Source organism: Ictidomys tridecemlineatus, chromosome 3 (genome assembly GCF_052094955.1).
Source record: "Ictidomys tridecemlineatus isolate mIctTri1 chromosome 3, mIctTri1.hap1, whole genome shotgun sequence".
Classification (NCBI taxonomy): domain Eukaryota; kingdom Metazoa; phylum Chordata; class Mammalia; order Rodentia; family Sciuridae; genus Ictidomys; species Ictidomys tridecemlineatus.
In genome coordinates, this window is record NC_135479.1 from 62,770,900 (window position 1) to 62,783,757 (window position 12,858).

The window sequence follows — 12,858 nt, forward strand, 5'->3', positions numbered from 1 at the left end:
ATGTAAAATAAAAATATTGTGTCCACCTAAAACTAAAAAATAAATATAAAAAAAAAAGACTCTAACATGACACAGGCCCATGCCCAGAGTCTGACACCCACTCCCTGGTATCTACTGCCTCCCTGACCCCATGCCCATCCCTACACTTGAACCTGTCCTGTTTCTTCACCACTGGGGTCTGAACAGCCTCTGGATGGGAGAAAATGGTGGCCATGGAAGGTGAGGCCAGGCCACTGTGCAACCTCTACTGTGCCAACCTCCAGATGCCATGGATACACACAAGTATAGGGTGGGAGGGAACTCTCCCTTCCCAGAGCCTCCCCTGAAGAGCAGCCCTCGAAATGGCCCCAATGCCTCTGGAACTCAGCCTCCCCATGGCCCAAGTAGGGTGAGGAGCCTTGCCTCTTAGCAAGGAGTGCTCAGCTGAGGATTCCAGGAAGACAGACCACCAAGCGGTGGACAGACAGACCCACCTGCTGCATGACATCCCGTTTCTGGTTCATGGCGGCCAGGTAGCGCAGAATCAGCTTGGTCGCCTCCGTTTTGCCAGATCCGCTCTCTCCACTGACCGAGCAAAGGAGCGGAGCAATTGCAATAGTTTGCTGCCTCCTCTGGGTCCTTCCCCATCCCACCATGAAGAAGGGGATAGGGACAGAAGCCAGCTCAGAGGGGCCTACTGAGCTTCCCAGGTCCTACATACAGCAGGTTGGGCTGGATGCAGACCTGTTGCTCGGAGTCCCCCCCATCGGTCCCCTGTGTGATTACAGCCCAGCTCACCTGATGATTATGCACTGGTTCTGTTTGGCATCAAGCATTTTGGCGAAGGCGAGATTTGCAATCGCAAAGAGGTGCCTGGGGAGACAGGCCACTAGGTGTCCCTGAGGCCAGCCCATGCCTCCCACATTCCCAAATTTCCCAGGAGTTGGGTGCGTGGGGGCATCTCTGTCCAGTCAAGCCGTCAATTCTGTCCATCCTTCACCCCACTGAGGGAAGTGCACCCACCCCCATCCTGAGCCTCGGTGGCTTCCAGAGAGGACCGTGGCCAGGCCTGGGGAGAGACTGTGAGCTGAGCAGGTGGCCTGTCCAATCCTGTGAGCCACCACCCAGGGCTAAGGGGAGGCCAGTGACTGGCAACCGCAGGACAGCCCTTCTCCCACCGTCTTGCAGACACTCACGGAGGATTCTCTCCCAGGGCCCGCCCGTGGTACTGCTGCACCTGGTCTGGACCGTAGATCCCGAACATCCGGTATGGGTTCACTGAAACCAGGATGCTGCCGATGTACGTCTGCTGACAGATGTTGGCCTCAGTACCATGGCTCCTGGTGGCCCTCTATGGCCGTCCCTCCCCCGCTCTTGGAGCCTGGGACCCCTCTCCAGTTGAGCAGATGTCTGGTTGCCTGGCTTTAGTATTGCCATCTAGAACCCTCTACTGGTCTGTTTTAATACTGGAAGCTCAAGCACACCACACAGGCTTAGGCTGAGGAGCATGGAGGGAGCCAAGCCCTGCAGCCACCATCCCCCTAGGGTGGCCGTGTTGACCACCGCCCACTTCATGGTCCCACCAGGCTTCAGGAGCAATGGGGAAGGATCTGAGGTGGCCAGAGCCCTCTGGGTGTCCCTGCCTTTCTGCACTGTGGTTTCAGTTCTCTGGTCAACCTCTGGGATCCAGGTTTAAGAGATTCTAGAACTTTGGAGGCTTGATCCATCGGGCCCCTGGATCCACTGGGGTAGGGGGTCACCAGTTTCTGGATTCCCTGTCTCCAGGCCTCTGCTCCCGGGGTTCACTCTTTTAATACCATTTTAGGACTTTCGATTTTAGAATTCCAGCTTCTAGCATTCTCTGGAACCCCAGAGATGAAACCAGAGCTGAACCAAGTCCAACAGGAGACACCTGTCCTTCCCCCCTGATCCCCAGAAGGCATCTGCCTTCTCAACTGGGGACCGCCCCAGGACTTACGTAGATGAGGTTCCGTTCAAATCGGGTCTTGAGATTGGACAGCACCGTGGTTTCCTGGAGGTCTCTAGAAGGAGACGTGGAGGAAAGCTGTCAGTGTTCCTGGGACCCGAACTGGCAAGGGCCTCCTCCCCACTCAGTCCTGGTCAGGCAGGCCTGAGTTCAAGCCCTGTCTCTGACATTAACCAGCTTTGAGACTCGGGGACCAAGTCACTTCACTTTGCTGTGCCTCAATTCAATGGGTAATGCTAATCGTCTGCATCTGGGGGGGGGGGATTGGGAGACACTCTAAGGCAGCAGCCAGGAGGACTGAATTCCTGTGATTAAATAATAACATTATGATTTAATCCATGCATCAGGCACCCCCAACACACCACTGCTCTCACGACTGCCATCCCACCCCGCTCCTGTGGATGAGGGACTGAGTGACTTGCCCAAGGGCCGCCCCCAGCTGGTAAGTGATGGGGCTGGGATTTGAACTGAGGCCTGTCAGACTTCACAGAGCTCCGAAGTCAGTACACCCATTGGCCTTTATGGACTCTTCATTGAGCATGGGGAAACAGAGGCTCTGAAAATGTTCTGGGAGAGAGATATCAGGCACTCTGGCTGGGAGTATGGGAGCCCCACAGTGACCCCTAACTGGCCCTGCCCACTCACTCTAGCTGGGTCATGTCCTCCACTCCGTCCTCCCTGCGCTGCTCGTTGGACCGCACGGAAGGCAGGTTTCGGATGGAGTGCATCTGTGAGAAAGAGAGGGGATGGGGTCGGCAGGTTATAGGGCGTCCCGTGGGTGCCCTGGCTTGGACAGACCTTGCACCTGCTTGCACTGTCAGAGAGGGAATCTCAGGGCCAGCCCAGGGGCTCCTGAAGACTCCTTGCCATCAAATGCAGTGGCTTAGGGAACCTGTGTGCAACCCAGGGAGATGTGCTTGACCTTGGCGTTCCTCCCGCTAGTGCTCCTGTGAGTTCCGAGTGTCCTGCCCCACGGAGTGAGCACATACACGTCCACGCACACAAACACACCCACACTCTCCTATTCCCCTCCCAAACTCAGCCCTCTTGGTGCCAGCATCCTTCTTGCTGGCAGACCCTGTGTGTTGACTTGTGTGACAACTTCATGGTCATGTATCCTGATGCAGTGTCCTGAGGCAGGGAGCCTCTGGGACAGCCAAGATGGGGACTGTCTCAGGATCATACCCCGGCACCCATCCCGTGTAATTCAAACACAGTGGTCTTTGCATCTGTCGTGGCTCCCATGAGCACCTGTGGTCTTATAGGATGCGGAGGACTTCAGCTGGGGGCACCCACCACACACGTAGGGACCAGTTCTCAACATCCACTTGTCATGAACATGTAGGTGGATCACTGGGACAGTTCTCAGCCTTGGGTCTTTTATTTATTTATTTTATTAAATATATATATATTTTTAGTTGTTGATGGGCTTTTATTTTATTTATTTCTATGCGGTGCTGAGAATCGAACCCAGTGCCTCACACATGCCAGGCAAGGGTGCTACCACTAAGCCCCAGCCCCAGCTCCCCAACCTTGGGTTTTGTTTTTTTTTTGGTTTTGTTTTGTTTTTATTTTTTATTTTTGGCACTGGGGATCGAACCCAGGGGCACTTAACCACTGAGCCACATCCCAATATCTCACGCAGTTGCTTAGGGCCTTGCTAAATTGTCAAGTCTGGCTTTGAACTCTTGATCTCCTGCCACCCAGCCAGCCTCCCACCAACCTTGGGGTCTTGAGAATGAAAGTCCCAGTACCACATTTGGGCTGCAGGATCTCTGTTTATGTGTAGGTGCACACATGCCAAGAGTAAGCAAATAACCCAGCCCCCATGGATACCACATCTGCTCAGCCCTCCGCATACACTTGCTTTCCTCCATTGGCCGCACAGATGCCCACTTGCAGTCACAGGACTGCAAGGCTCCGCAGAACTGTGAGCGAACATGTGCGCATACTCTGCCTTTCTGATCCCAGTTGTACCCGTCCCTGGGCAGGTGAGGAAAGAGGACACCGGGACGGGCTCTGTGTGCTGCGTGACCACTGCTGGGCTGCTAAGTAGGGCACAGTATCACCCTTTCAGCCCTGGCCTCCAGCCCACCCATCTGCCCATGTGCTCGCCAGCAGTCACAGACCCTGAATAATTCAGTCACTCACGTATTCCAGGGTGAGGAGGGCCCAGGCATCCTTGCCCCTCACCCCCAGGCGCCCTGTGCCTCGCTCCCGCAACGCTGCAGCCCACACGGTACGGGGAACCCGTCGCCGGGGCCAGGGCCCCCCCAGCAGCCAGGCTGCCCCCGTTGCCATTGCCTGACCCAGCTGGCTGCCCGCTCCACTAGGCACCGTCTGCAGAGGCCGAGAAGCACCTGCTGTCCCTGCTTGCCCCGCCTATCCTGTCCCGGGGGAGGCTCCAGTGACCACCCGCCCCCCTGAGGGCCACCCAGCTTTGGGCTCGTGTTCTGCCATGAGTGTGGTAGCCAAACTCAGGCCGGGTACTCTTCAGAGAGGCTACCTGCTTGGCACCCCACCCCGGGCCCAGACAGTCTCAAGGCTCATCTCCCTATCCACCATGTGGCCTCTATAATAAGAAGGCTAGAAGTTTGAGTCCCCACCTTCTCTTAGTCCAGAATCCTGCAGCCCAGGGGACCATCAAAGGACAACAGGAACCCCAAGGAGAAAGATGACTCCAATCTGGGGGACAGGAGGGTCAGTGGGAGGTGGGAAGACATGTGCGTGGCCATGGTGGGTGGAACAGGGTCCTGCAGTTTTGCACCCAGTTTGGCCCAAACCTCTGAGGAATGGCTGGGAGCCAGGTGTGCCATTCACATTGAGCCAAGACAGGGACACCCAGGTCTCAGGCAGAAATTGACAGAAAAGCTCCCGTCCCAAAAGCCACCGAGGAACAGTGTCCTGCATCTCTACGCTGTGCGTGCCTGTGCTGGGCCTCCCCTTGTTTCACTCTGCAGAGGCTCTGGGAGGCCCAGGCTCCTCTCCCCATCTGGCAGATGGAGATAACCGAGAGGCCCAAGCAAGAAGCAGCTTGCCAAGGTCACACTGGACTCTGGCTGCCTCCCTAGGTCACTTCCTGTCCCACTTCCCAGGCCAGAACTACCATGCCCTCCCTTTGCCTTTACTACATACCTTGTTCTGACAGTTTTGAGGGCCATTTTCTTTCCAGGGGCCCCTGAGAGACAGGCAAGCAGCTCCAAGGCCCAGGCGGTGGGACTGGGGTTGGGCCTGTACTCGTGGCCAGGGCCGGCGGGCAGCTGCTGGCAGCCAGAGGCGGGACCAGCGCAGACCACAGGCTCGGAGCTCTGGGCCATGCTGGGGGTCCTGGGCCAGTTGTTGAGGTGGCTGCAGGGCAGCAGGCCTACCTTGCTGGAAGGAGCTCAGTTTCCGCACCTGAGGTAAGACCACGGCAAAACGCCCAGATCGAGGCTGGGGTCGCTCACCCTCCTTGGGCAGGGGTCCTGGGGCCCCAGTGGGGGCCAAAGGAGCCAGGGGTCTGGGCAGTGTCCTCGAGCGGTGCCAGAGTGGCCCTGTAGCCCTTGTCTGGTCACACATAGCCAGTGGATATGAGAGGCTGAGCCGTAATGCCTTGTGCTCCGCGGGGGCATCCTTTGGAGGTGTTAGGGTTAGGGTCTTGGACTCTGCTGATGGCTGGGGTTCTCCTGGGGTGGCCGCTTCTTCAGGATTCTCAGGGCCAGGGCCAGCGGATTTGGTGAGCTGTCCAGGTCCTGGGTCATGGTGTCTGCCCAGGAAGATGCTGGTGGCGTTAGAGGCTGGGCCCTCAGGCTGGGCAGCAGCGGATGATACCGGGCCCACGTGCTGTAGGAAGGGATTTTCAGGCACAGGAGGTGGCCTGGAAAAGCCGCGAAGGCTGCCCACACTTCCTGGCCAGGGCGACGGTGGGCGCTGGGTGGGAGGCACGTCTATGTCCCAGCTGGGGTCCAGCGGGGGCACTATCCAGGGTGTCTCGGAGTCCTCAGGTTCGTGCTGACTCTCCTGGTGCTCCTGGGACCCTGCAGCAGCTCTCCAAGTCCTGGCCCTTGGTGGCAGGTGGAACGGCCGGCGTACCTGTGGCTTCACAGCCCGGGTGGGCGGCTCGCTGAGGCGCCGCCAGGTGTGAGGGAGGCGTGAAGGCAGGTTGAGGGACCGGTGCCGGGGGCCACGGCCCAGCAGAGGGGGCAGTGGGGGTAGTCGGGGCGAACCCAGCACTGGTGAACGGGGTGGGCCCAGGCGCCCGGAGGCTGGTCGTTGCCGTGGCTTTGGGGGCTCCCGCAGAGATCCAGGCCGGTGGGGTGGAGGTGGGAAGGGCGGCTGGAAGGGGCCCCTACGGAGAGACAGCTGAGGGGACAAGGGCCCCAAGGGTGAGCGGTAGCCCAGACCTGGCAGGTTCCTCAGGGAGGGCTGAGGTGAGGGCAGGGGACTCCAGGCCCGCCTCCTCGGTGCCACTGGGGAGGCCCCGGGAAAGCCAAAGGCTGACCCTCTGTGGCGGGAGCCCCTGAACGAGGGTCGGGGCACCGGGAAGGCTAGCAGGTCAAGGGGCACCTCTGGGCTTACAGGAGGGGGCTCCACAAAGGCCCACCAGTTTGCCTGGGGTGCTCGGGGCACGTGAGCTGGGGCGGCCCAGGGTGGTGGGTGTCGCCGGAGGGAGCCATAGGGGGAGGCTGGCCGGGGCAGGCCTGAGAGTGTTGGGGAGAAGGGTGGGGCAGGCGGTGGGCCAGGGCTGGGGGGCCTCCGGGAAGCTGAAGGGGAGACGAGCTTGCTCCAGTGGGAAAGTATCCGAGGCGTGGGTGCCGGCGAGGGTGGGTGGTGGGAGTTGTTGTTGTTTTGGGCCCGTGGCTGGGTCCTCCTCAGCACGATGGGCGTGTTGGGCCGGTCAGGGTCCATGCCGGCCAGCTTGTAGCCGAAGCGTTTGTAGGCCGCCTCCCGGACTGCAGGGCTGGCCCCTCGTGCCTTCTGGCTACCCCTGAGCCGTGGAACGGGCTTCTTTTCTGACAGCGTCTTTTTGAGAAAACGTGCCAGTGAGGTGGCGGGGCGGGGTGGCGGGCGACCCAAATCAGGGTTGAAGCTCAGGCCACGGTGGGCACCAAAGGCCGACAGGGCCCGTTGGAGGTTGCGCTGGCGAGGTGTAAGGAAGCCCCAGTAAGGGTGGGCATAGGGCACGGTGGGCACTGGGGGCATCTCTTCCTCCTCCTCCTCTTCATCTGCATCCCCCAGTGGAATGTCCAGGGATGGGGGCAGGGGCACCTCCAGCTTCTCCTTTCCAAACAGCTTCACTTGCGGCCGTGGGAAGAGGCGGAACTTGCGGATGAGGGACAGCTTGGACCTGGCCGGCTTGTCCATTCCTTGCTGCTCAAAGAAGGCTGCACTGGGCAGGCGGAAGGAGGTGCTCTGCCGCTCCTCACCTGCTTCCTCCGGCTCCTCCAGCTCCACGATGTCATCCATGGGGTGGGCATATGGATTGTGGGGTGACAGTATAGGTGGTGGTACCCAGGGGTAGGCAAAGGACGGCTCCTCTGGATAAAGATAGGGCACTTCGGGGGCATAGATGGCCTCATCTCCACCTCCATAGATGTCTTCAGCATAGGGGACGGTGTAGGGGACCCCATATGGATCAAAGTAGGGTGCAGGATATGGGGTGTCGTATGGAAGGTCATAGGGTGGGTATGGCATGTCATAAGGTGCATAGGGATCTAGGTAGTGGCTATATGGGTAGGCCTCACCCTCAAACCCATCATGGTAGCTATAAGGAGATGAATACCCAGATGGGGGTGCGTAGGGGGGTTCATAGTCGTCATAGCCATAGCCGTACCCTGGGTAGAAGGAGCCACTATAGTAGTCAGGGTGGTAGTAGTCATAGGGGTCCTCAGGCGGGTACCCGTAGAAGTGCTCGCCATAGGGCTGCCAGGTTGGGCTGTAGGGCCTGTAGCCGGCCAGGTAGGGCTCCTGTTCCTCGTAGTGGTACAGCGATTGCTGGTCATAGTAGTCGTCGCCCTCGCGGTGGTAGTCGTAATACTCGCCCAGGTCCTGGAAGCCCTCGAGCCCATACAGCGACTTGCGGGAGCCCGAGCCCCGGAATGGAGCCTCGTCCTCGAAGGGCAGGAAGCCCACGGGCTCCCCAGAGGAGTAGATGCTGTGGCTGCGCGGGAATCTGCGGAGCCGGCCCCCGGGCCGCAGGATCTCTGCGCCCGATGGGAAGGGCAGCTTGCGGGAGCCCACGCGGGAGCCCGAGCGCTGCAGCCAGGCGTCCAGCGTGGCTTGCTCACTGCCCGACTCCTCAGCCTTCTTGAGGAGGAACTTCTTGGTGAGCCAGTTGATGGCCGTGGATGCCTTGCTGAGTGACCGGGCCCGGGGCCGCAGACGGCCGTACCCACGACGTCCGGGGAAGCGGATCACCATGAAAGAGGGCTTCTTCCCCTTCATCGCCCGCTTCTTTTTGCCTATGCGCATCTGCGTCATGAGCTTGGACGTGGACTTGAGCACTGTGCGGGCCTTCTTCTTGCGTTTGGTCTTCTGGGGCCCAGTGTGGAGGCCCCAGAAGAAAGCTGATGCGCTCCGGAACTGGCCCTTCTTGGAGATCTTGGGCGTTCGATCTCGGAAGCCCATGAACAGACGGGAGGTCCCCTTAAGGCTCCGTTTGGGCTTCTCCGGCTCCGGGGCCTTCTTGCCCTTCTTTCCTTTCTTGGCTTTCTTCTCCTCATCTTCCTCCTTTGCCATGGTCGCTTCCTGCTCCTACCACTGCCTGGGGCTGAGTATCACAGGTTCAGGGATTTGGAGACACAAGGATCTGCTAGGTTTCCTGCTGGCAGCTGGACACCCGGCCTCCTTTGTCTCTGGGCAGCCGGGACTGGCGGATGGTTTGGGGAGGGATGGGCCAGCATTCGGGGAGGGTGGATCCATAATTCATCTCCTCTAGAGACGCCTTGGGTTTCACCCTCCAGCCGCAGTGGAAAGTGCGTGGGTGTAGTTTACTGGGCAGGGGAAACCTGGGGAGGCCTGTGCTGGGGGGAGGGGGTCATCCTGGCTTTGGAATTGCCATGGCAACAACCATGCTGACCCAGGTCAGGCCTCCCTGTGCCTCAGCTGACTAAACCCCCAAAGCAGAGTGCTTGGGTCTCTGAGCCCTAAGAAAGGATGCCACCTGCCCTAGACCACCCAGCCCACCTGCATTGAGCCAGAGTGAAACCAGATCTCCTTAGCCCAAGATGGGGTGGTCAAAGCCCACCAAGCCACCCTGGAAGAGAACCTTGGATCTTTCAGGTCTTAGGCAAGAAAGGAGGGGAGTGGGCAGGGCAAGGTAGCTGCCCCAGGGCAGCGGTCAAGGTAATGGGAGCTAGCTGGCTCTCAGCAGTTGAATAATGCATTGGGGAGAGCTGGGCTGCTGCCTCACAGAGCAGGGAAAGGTGGAATGTCTCAACAGTCTATGGAGAAGGGAGTGGGGCAGAGGAGTAGAAATAGAAGATGAGCTAGGCCTGTTTCCCAGCCCTGTCACTGATGGGCTGTGTGACCTCAGGAGAGCCCTTTGCCCTCTTTGGGCCATGGTTTCCTCATCTGTAGACTGGGAATGATAAACTGTATCAGGAAGAGGCAAGATTCAGTGGAACTGCTTGGTAACTCAAGAGATGGAAGGGGCTTTGTGGTGGCTCCTTGTTGATGTCCCTAACTAGTTCTTGTTTTTTTTTTGTTTTGTTTTGTTTTGTTTTGAGAGAGAGAGAGAGAGAGAATTTTAATATTTATTTTTTAGTTTTTGGCGGACACAACATCTTTGTTTGTATGTGGTGCTGAGGATCGAACCCGGGCAGCACGCATGCCAGGCGAGCGTGCTACCGCTTGAGCCACATCCCCAGCCCCCCTAACTAGTTCTGTCCATTCTTCTCTGTTCCTTCCCTAGCTGAGTAGCTGTAGTCATGTGACCCCTGCCCTCTCTGACAGTTTGGATATCTGACCCAAGGCCATGTGCCAACCATCTTGGGTGGTGACCAGTTAGGCTTGATTTTGAAAATTTGCCCTAAAAGGGGCAGAAGCTGGGCAGGGGTGTGGCTTAGTAGTAAAACCCATGTTTAGCATGTGCAAGGCTCTGGACTCCAACCCTGGCACCAAAAAGGGGAGGTAGGAGTTGTGGATTGTTAGAAGAAGAAGATGGGAAAGAACTTGGGATGTTGTGGATAGCAGTTCTGGAGTCCAAAGCCTTAGAATTGTTACTTCTCAGCTGGGTATGGTGGTGCATGCCTGTAATCCCACCCACTCAGGGGCCTGAGGCAGGAGGATCACAAATTCAAAGCCAGCCTCAGCAACTTATGGAGGCCCTAAACAACTTAGCAAGACCTGTCTCAAAATAGAAAAAAAAAAAGGACTGGGGATGTGGTTAAGTGGTTAAATGCCCATGGATTCAATCCCTGGTACCTCTTCCTCCTGCTCCTCATCTTCTCTTCCTCCTCTCACTCTTCCTTCTGCCCATGGATCAGGACATCTAGGATCCAGAATGGCTGATGACAGACTCCAGGCTGCCTATTTACTGAACTTGATTTTAGCTGTTAGGCCCCAATGCTTATGCTTTGGTTGCTTAAAAGGCAGCATGGGAGACAGCTAAGCAGTGAGGTCGTGGCCCTCATTCTTCTCCTTGTCACCTTCATGTCTCCAGGGAGTGGCTTCAGAGCCTCAGCCTGCTCAACTTTGACTTCAGGGTTGACAAGAGGTCTTCCTGGATGGAGGCAAGGAGCAAGGAGACCTTCCTCTCTCCTTGTCTGCCTCTCCTCCTCTGCTCACTGTCTCCGTCTCTTCACCTTCCTCCTCTGGTTCCTGCTGCTCTTCCCCGAGACTCTCAAGAGCCCATTAGGGAACTAGCCATTTAGAGAGGTGATGCCAGAGGCTGGTGGCTCCTGCTTCAGGTAGCCATCCAGAGGAGACAGGACAATGGATGGAAACCGGAGCGACTGAGCAGCTTCCTGGGCAAGGGCACGCAGGGAGTCGGCTTTCTGCAGTATGGATTTTGAGGGGATAGAGGGACAGCCATTCTCTGTCACCTCCTTCCAAGCTGCTTTCTTTCTCACTACTCTCTGGGCTGTGGCCACTGCTCACTTGAAGGAGAACAAGGACACAGAAGTTGGTTTTTTTGAGCCCGGATATGACACCCCCCACTGCCCCCCTGCCCCCTGCCCTCCTGACCCTAAAGCCCTGGCCAGGTATATTAGCACAGTGATCTCATGGGACTCACTGAACAGGCTTTGAGGCAGAAACTATTATCATCTCTATTGTCAAGAGGAGGAAACTCAAGCCTGGCATGGTGGTGCAGGCCTATAATCCCAGTGATTTGGGAGGCTAAGGCAGAAGGATCATAAATTCAAAGCCAGCCTCAGCAACTTATGGAGGCCATAGATAAAATAAATAAATAAAAAGGGCTGGGGATGTGGCTTGATAGTTAAGCATCCCTAGGTTCAATCCCTGGTACCAATAAGATAAAATAAAAAAGAAAGGATAAAAAAAAGAAAAAAAAAAGATTAGGAAACCCAGACTTGAAGAGGTAAAGTGAGTGATTTGTTCAAGGCCATGTGAATAGGGAGGGGGATCCCAGACTTGAAGGATCCAGAGCCGCTCTCCTGGCTGGGCCTGCCTGCCTGCTGAGTTCTTAGTACTTGGGTCCTCACATAGGAGGAGAGAATCTCTGGGTGCTGGCTGCAGGCAGGGGCTTGGTAGGGCTGACTCCACAGCCTACTCCAGCTGGGAGTTCTGGAGGCAGAGGGCCCTTACTGAGCCACTGGACAAGCCTGAGACACAGCTGGTCTCCTACAGGTGCAAAGACAACCAGTGCTGTCTCTGATATGCCAGTGAAGGTTGCCTAGGCCATGTCTCTGAGCCTCTCCCCCAAGAGCAGATGAAGAGGGATGTATAGAATGTAAAGTAGTCAGGATGGCAGGCAGGGGCTGGCCCTATGAGGCTGGGACAGGGCTTTGGTCCCTAATCCCTGAAGTAGTGGAAAGCCATGGAAGCATTTGCATTTTGGAAGTAATAAAAAAATAACTAACACTACAAAGTATTTGCTTTGTGTCAGGTTCAATGCTGAAGGCTTTCCTGGAATATCTCACTAGATTCTCACATATGTGAGAATGGAATTCTTTCTATTTTATCAATGAAGGGCTTAATATGAGAGATTTTAAAGACTCATCTGAGAGAGCCACAGAGAGGAAGCCATGGGGTCTGTGTCGCTGCCTGCAGGGCCTAGGTTCAGAAGTGCAGGCCACACACAGCCCACCCAACACTCATTACAAATTCCTGAGGTGGGACTGATTCTTCTCATTTTACAGTTGAGGAAGCAGGCAGAGAGAGGTTTAGCAAGTTGCTTGAGGCCACACATTTGGCAACTGGGACTTCCCTTTGCTTCTCATCAAATGGTCTTGAAAAATGTTCTAGGGTCTCTGTGGGAAGGTTGGGAGGGGATGCACAGTGTAGGCAAGGTGTGGGACCATTGGCTTGGCTGGGACAGAGAAGTGACAAAATATAGCAGACACATTTGGGACCTGGTAAAACAGGTAGGCCTGAAGGGGTTGGAAAGGGTTGGGGTAAGGGTACAGCCAGGCAGGATTGGGGTTGACTTGGGCAGAACTGTTCTCTGAAGCAGAAGGGATGACTATGTGGAAGCACAAGTCTGTTCTGGGAGGCAGCAGTTCGGGGCAAGGCAGCAGCATGCAGGGGTGAGTCAGGAGATGGTTTGTTCTCAGGCCTGGAAGTTGCAGGGACAGATTTTCAGCAGAGTAGGTGAGGTGCAGGCTGGGGTGAGGGCTGCCAAGGAGAGAGACAGAGTGAGGAGAGGACCCTGGGGGAGGGGGACGAGGAGGCAGGAAGAGACCAGTCAGCTGGGTTGAGCCTGCTGAGGGTAAGAAGAGATGGATTAAAAA

The 12,858-nt window shown here is 56.8% G+C and overlaps 1 protein-coding gene across 1 annotated transcript in view; it reads right to left on the bottom strand.

Moving 5' to 3' along the window:
- Myo15a (myosin XVA) overlaps window positions 1–9,232 on the bottom strand; it is a 55,876-nt gene extending 46,644 nt beyond the window's left edge. The window contains exons 1-6 of the mRNA XM_078041105.1: window positions 5,102–9,232; window positions 2,612–2,694; window positions 1,958–2,021; window positions 1,176–1,285; window positions 778–852; window positions 474–564 (exon numbers count right to left, since the gene is read on the bottom strand). Of these exons, the coding sequence (XP_077897231.1) occupies window positions 474–564; window positions 778–852; window positions 1,176–1,285; window positions 1,958–2,021; window positions 2,612–2,694; window positions 5,102–8,683 (4,005 nt within the window). The 5' untranslated portion in view covers window positions 8,684–9,232. The remainder of the gene's footprint in view (window positions 1–473; window positions 565–777; window positions 853–1,175; window positions 1,286–1,957; window positions 2,022–2,611; window positions 2,695–5,101) is intronic.
- Between the last annotated feature and the right edge of the window lie 3,626 nt (window positions 9,233–12,858).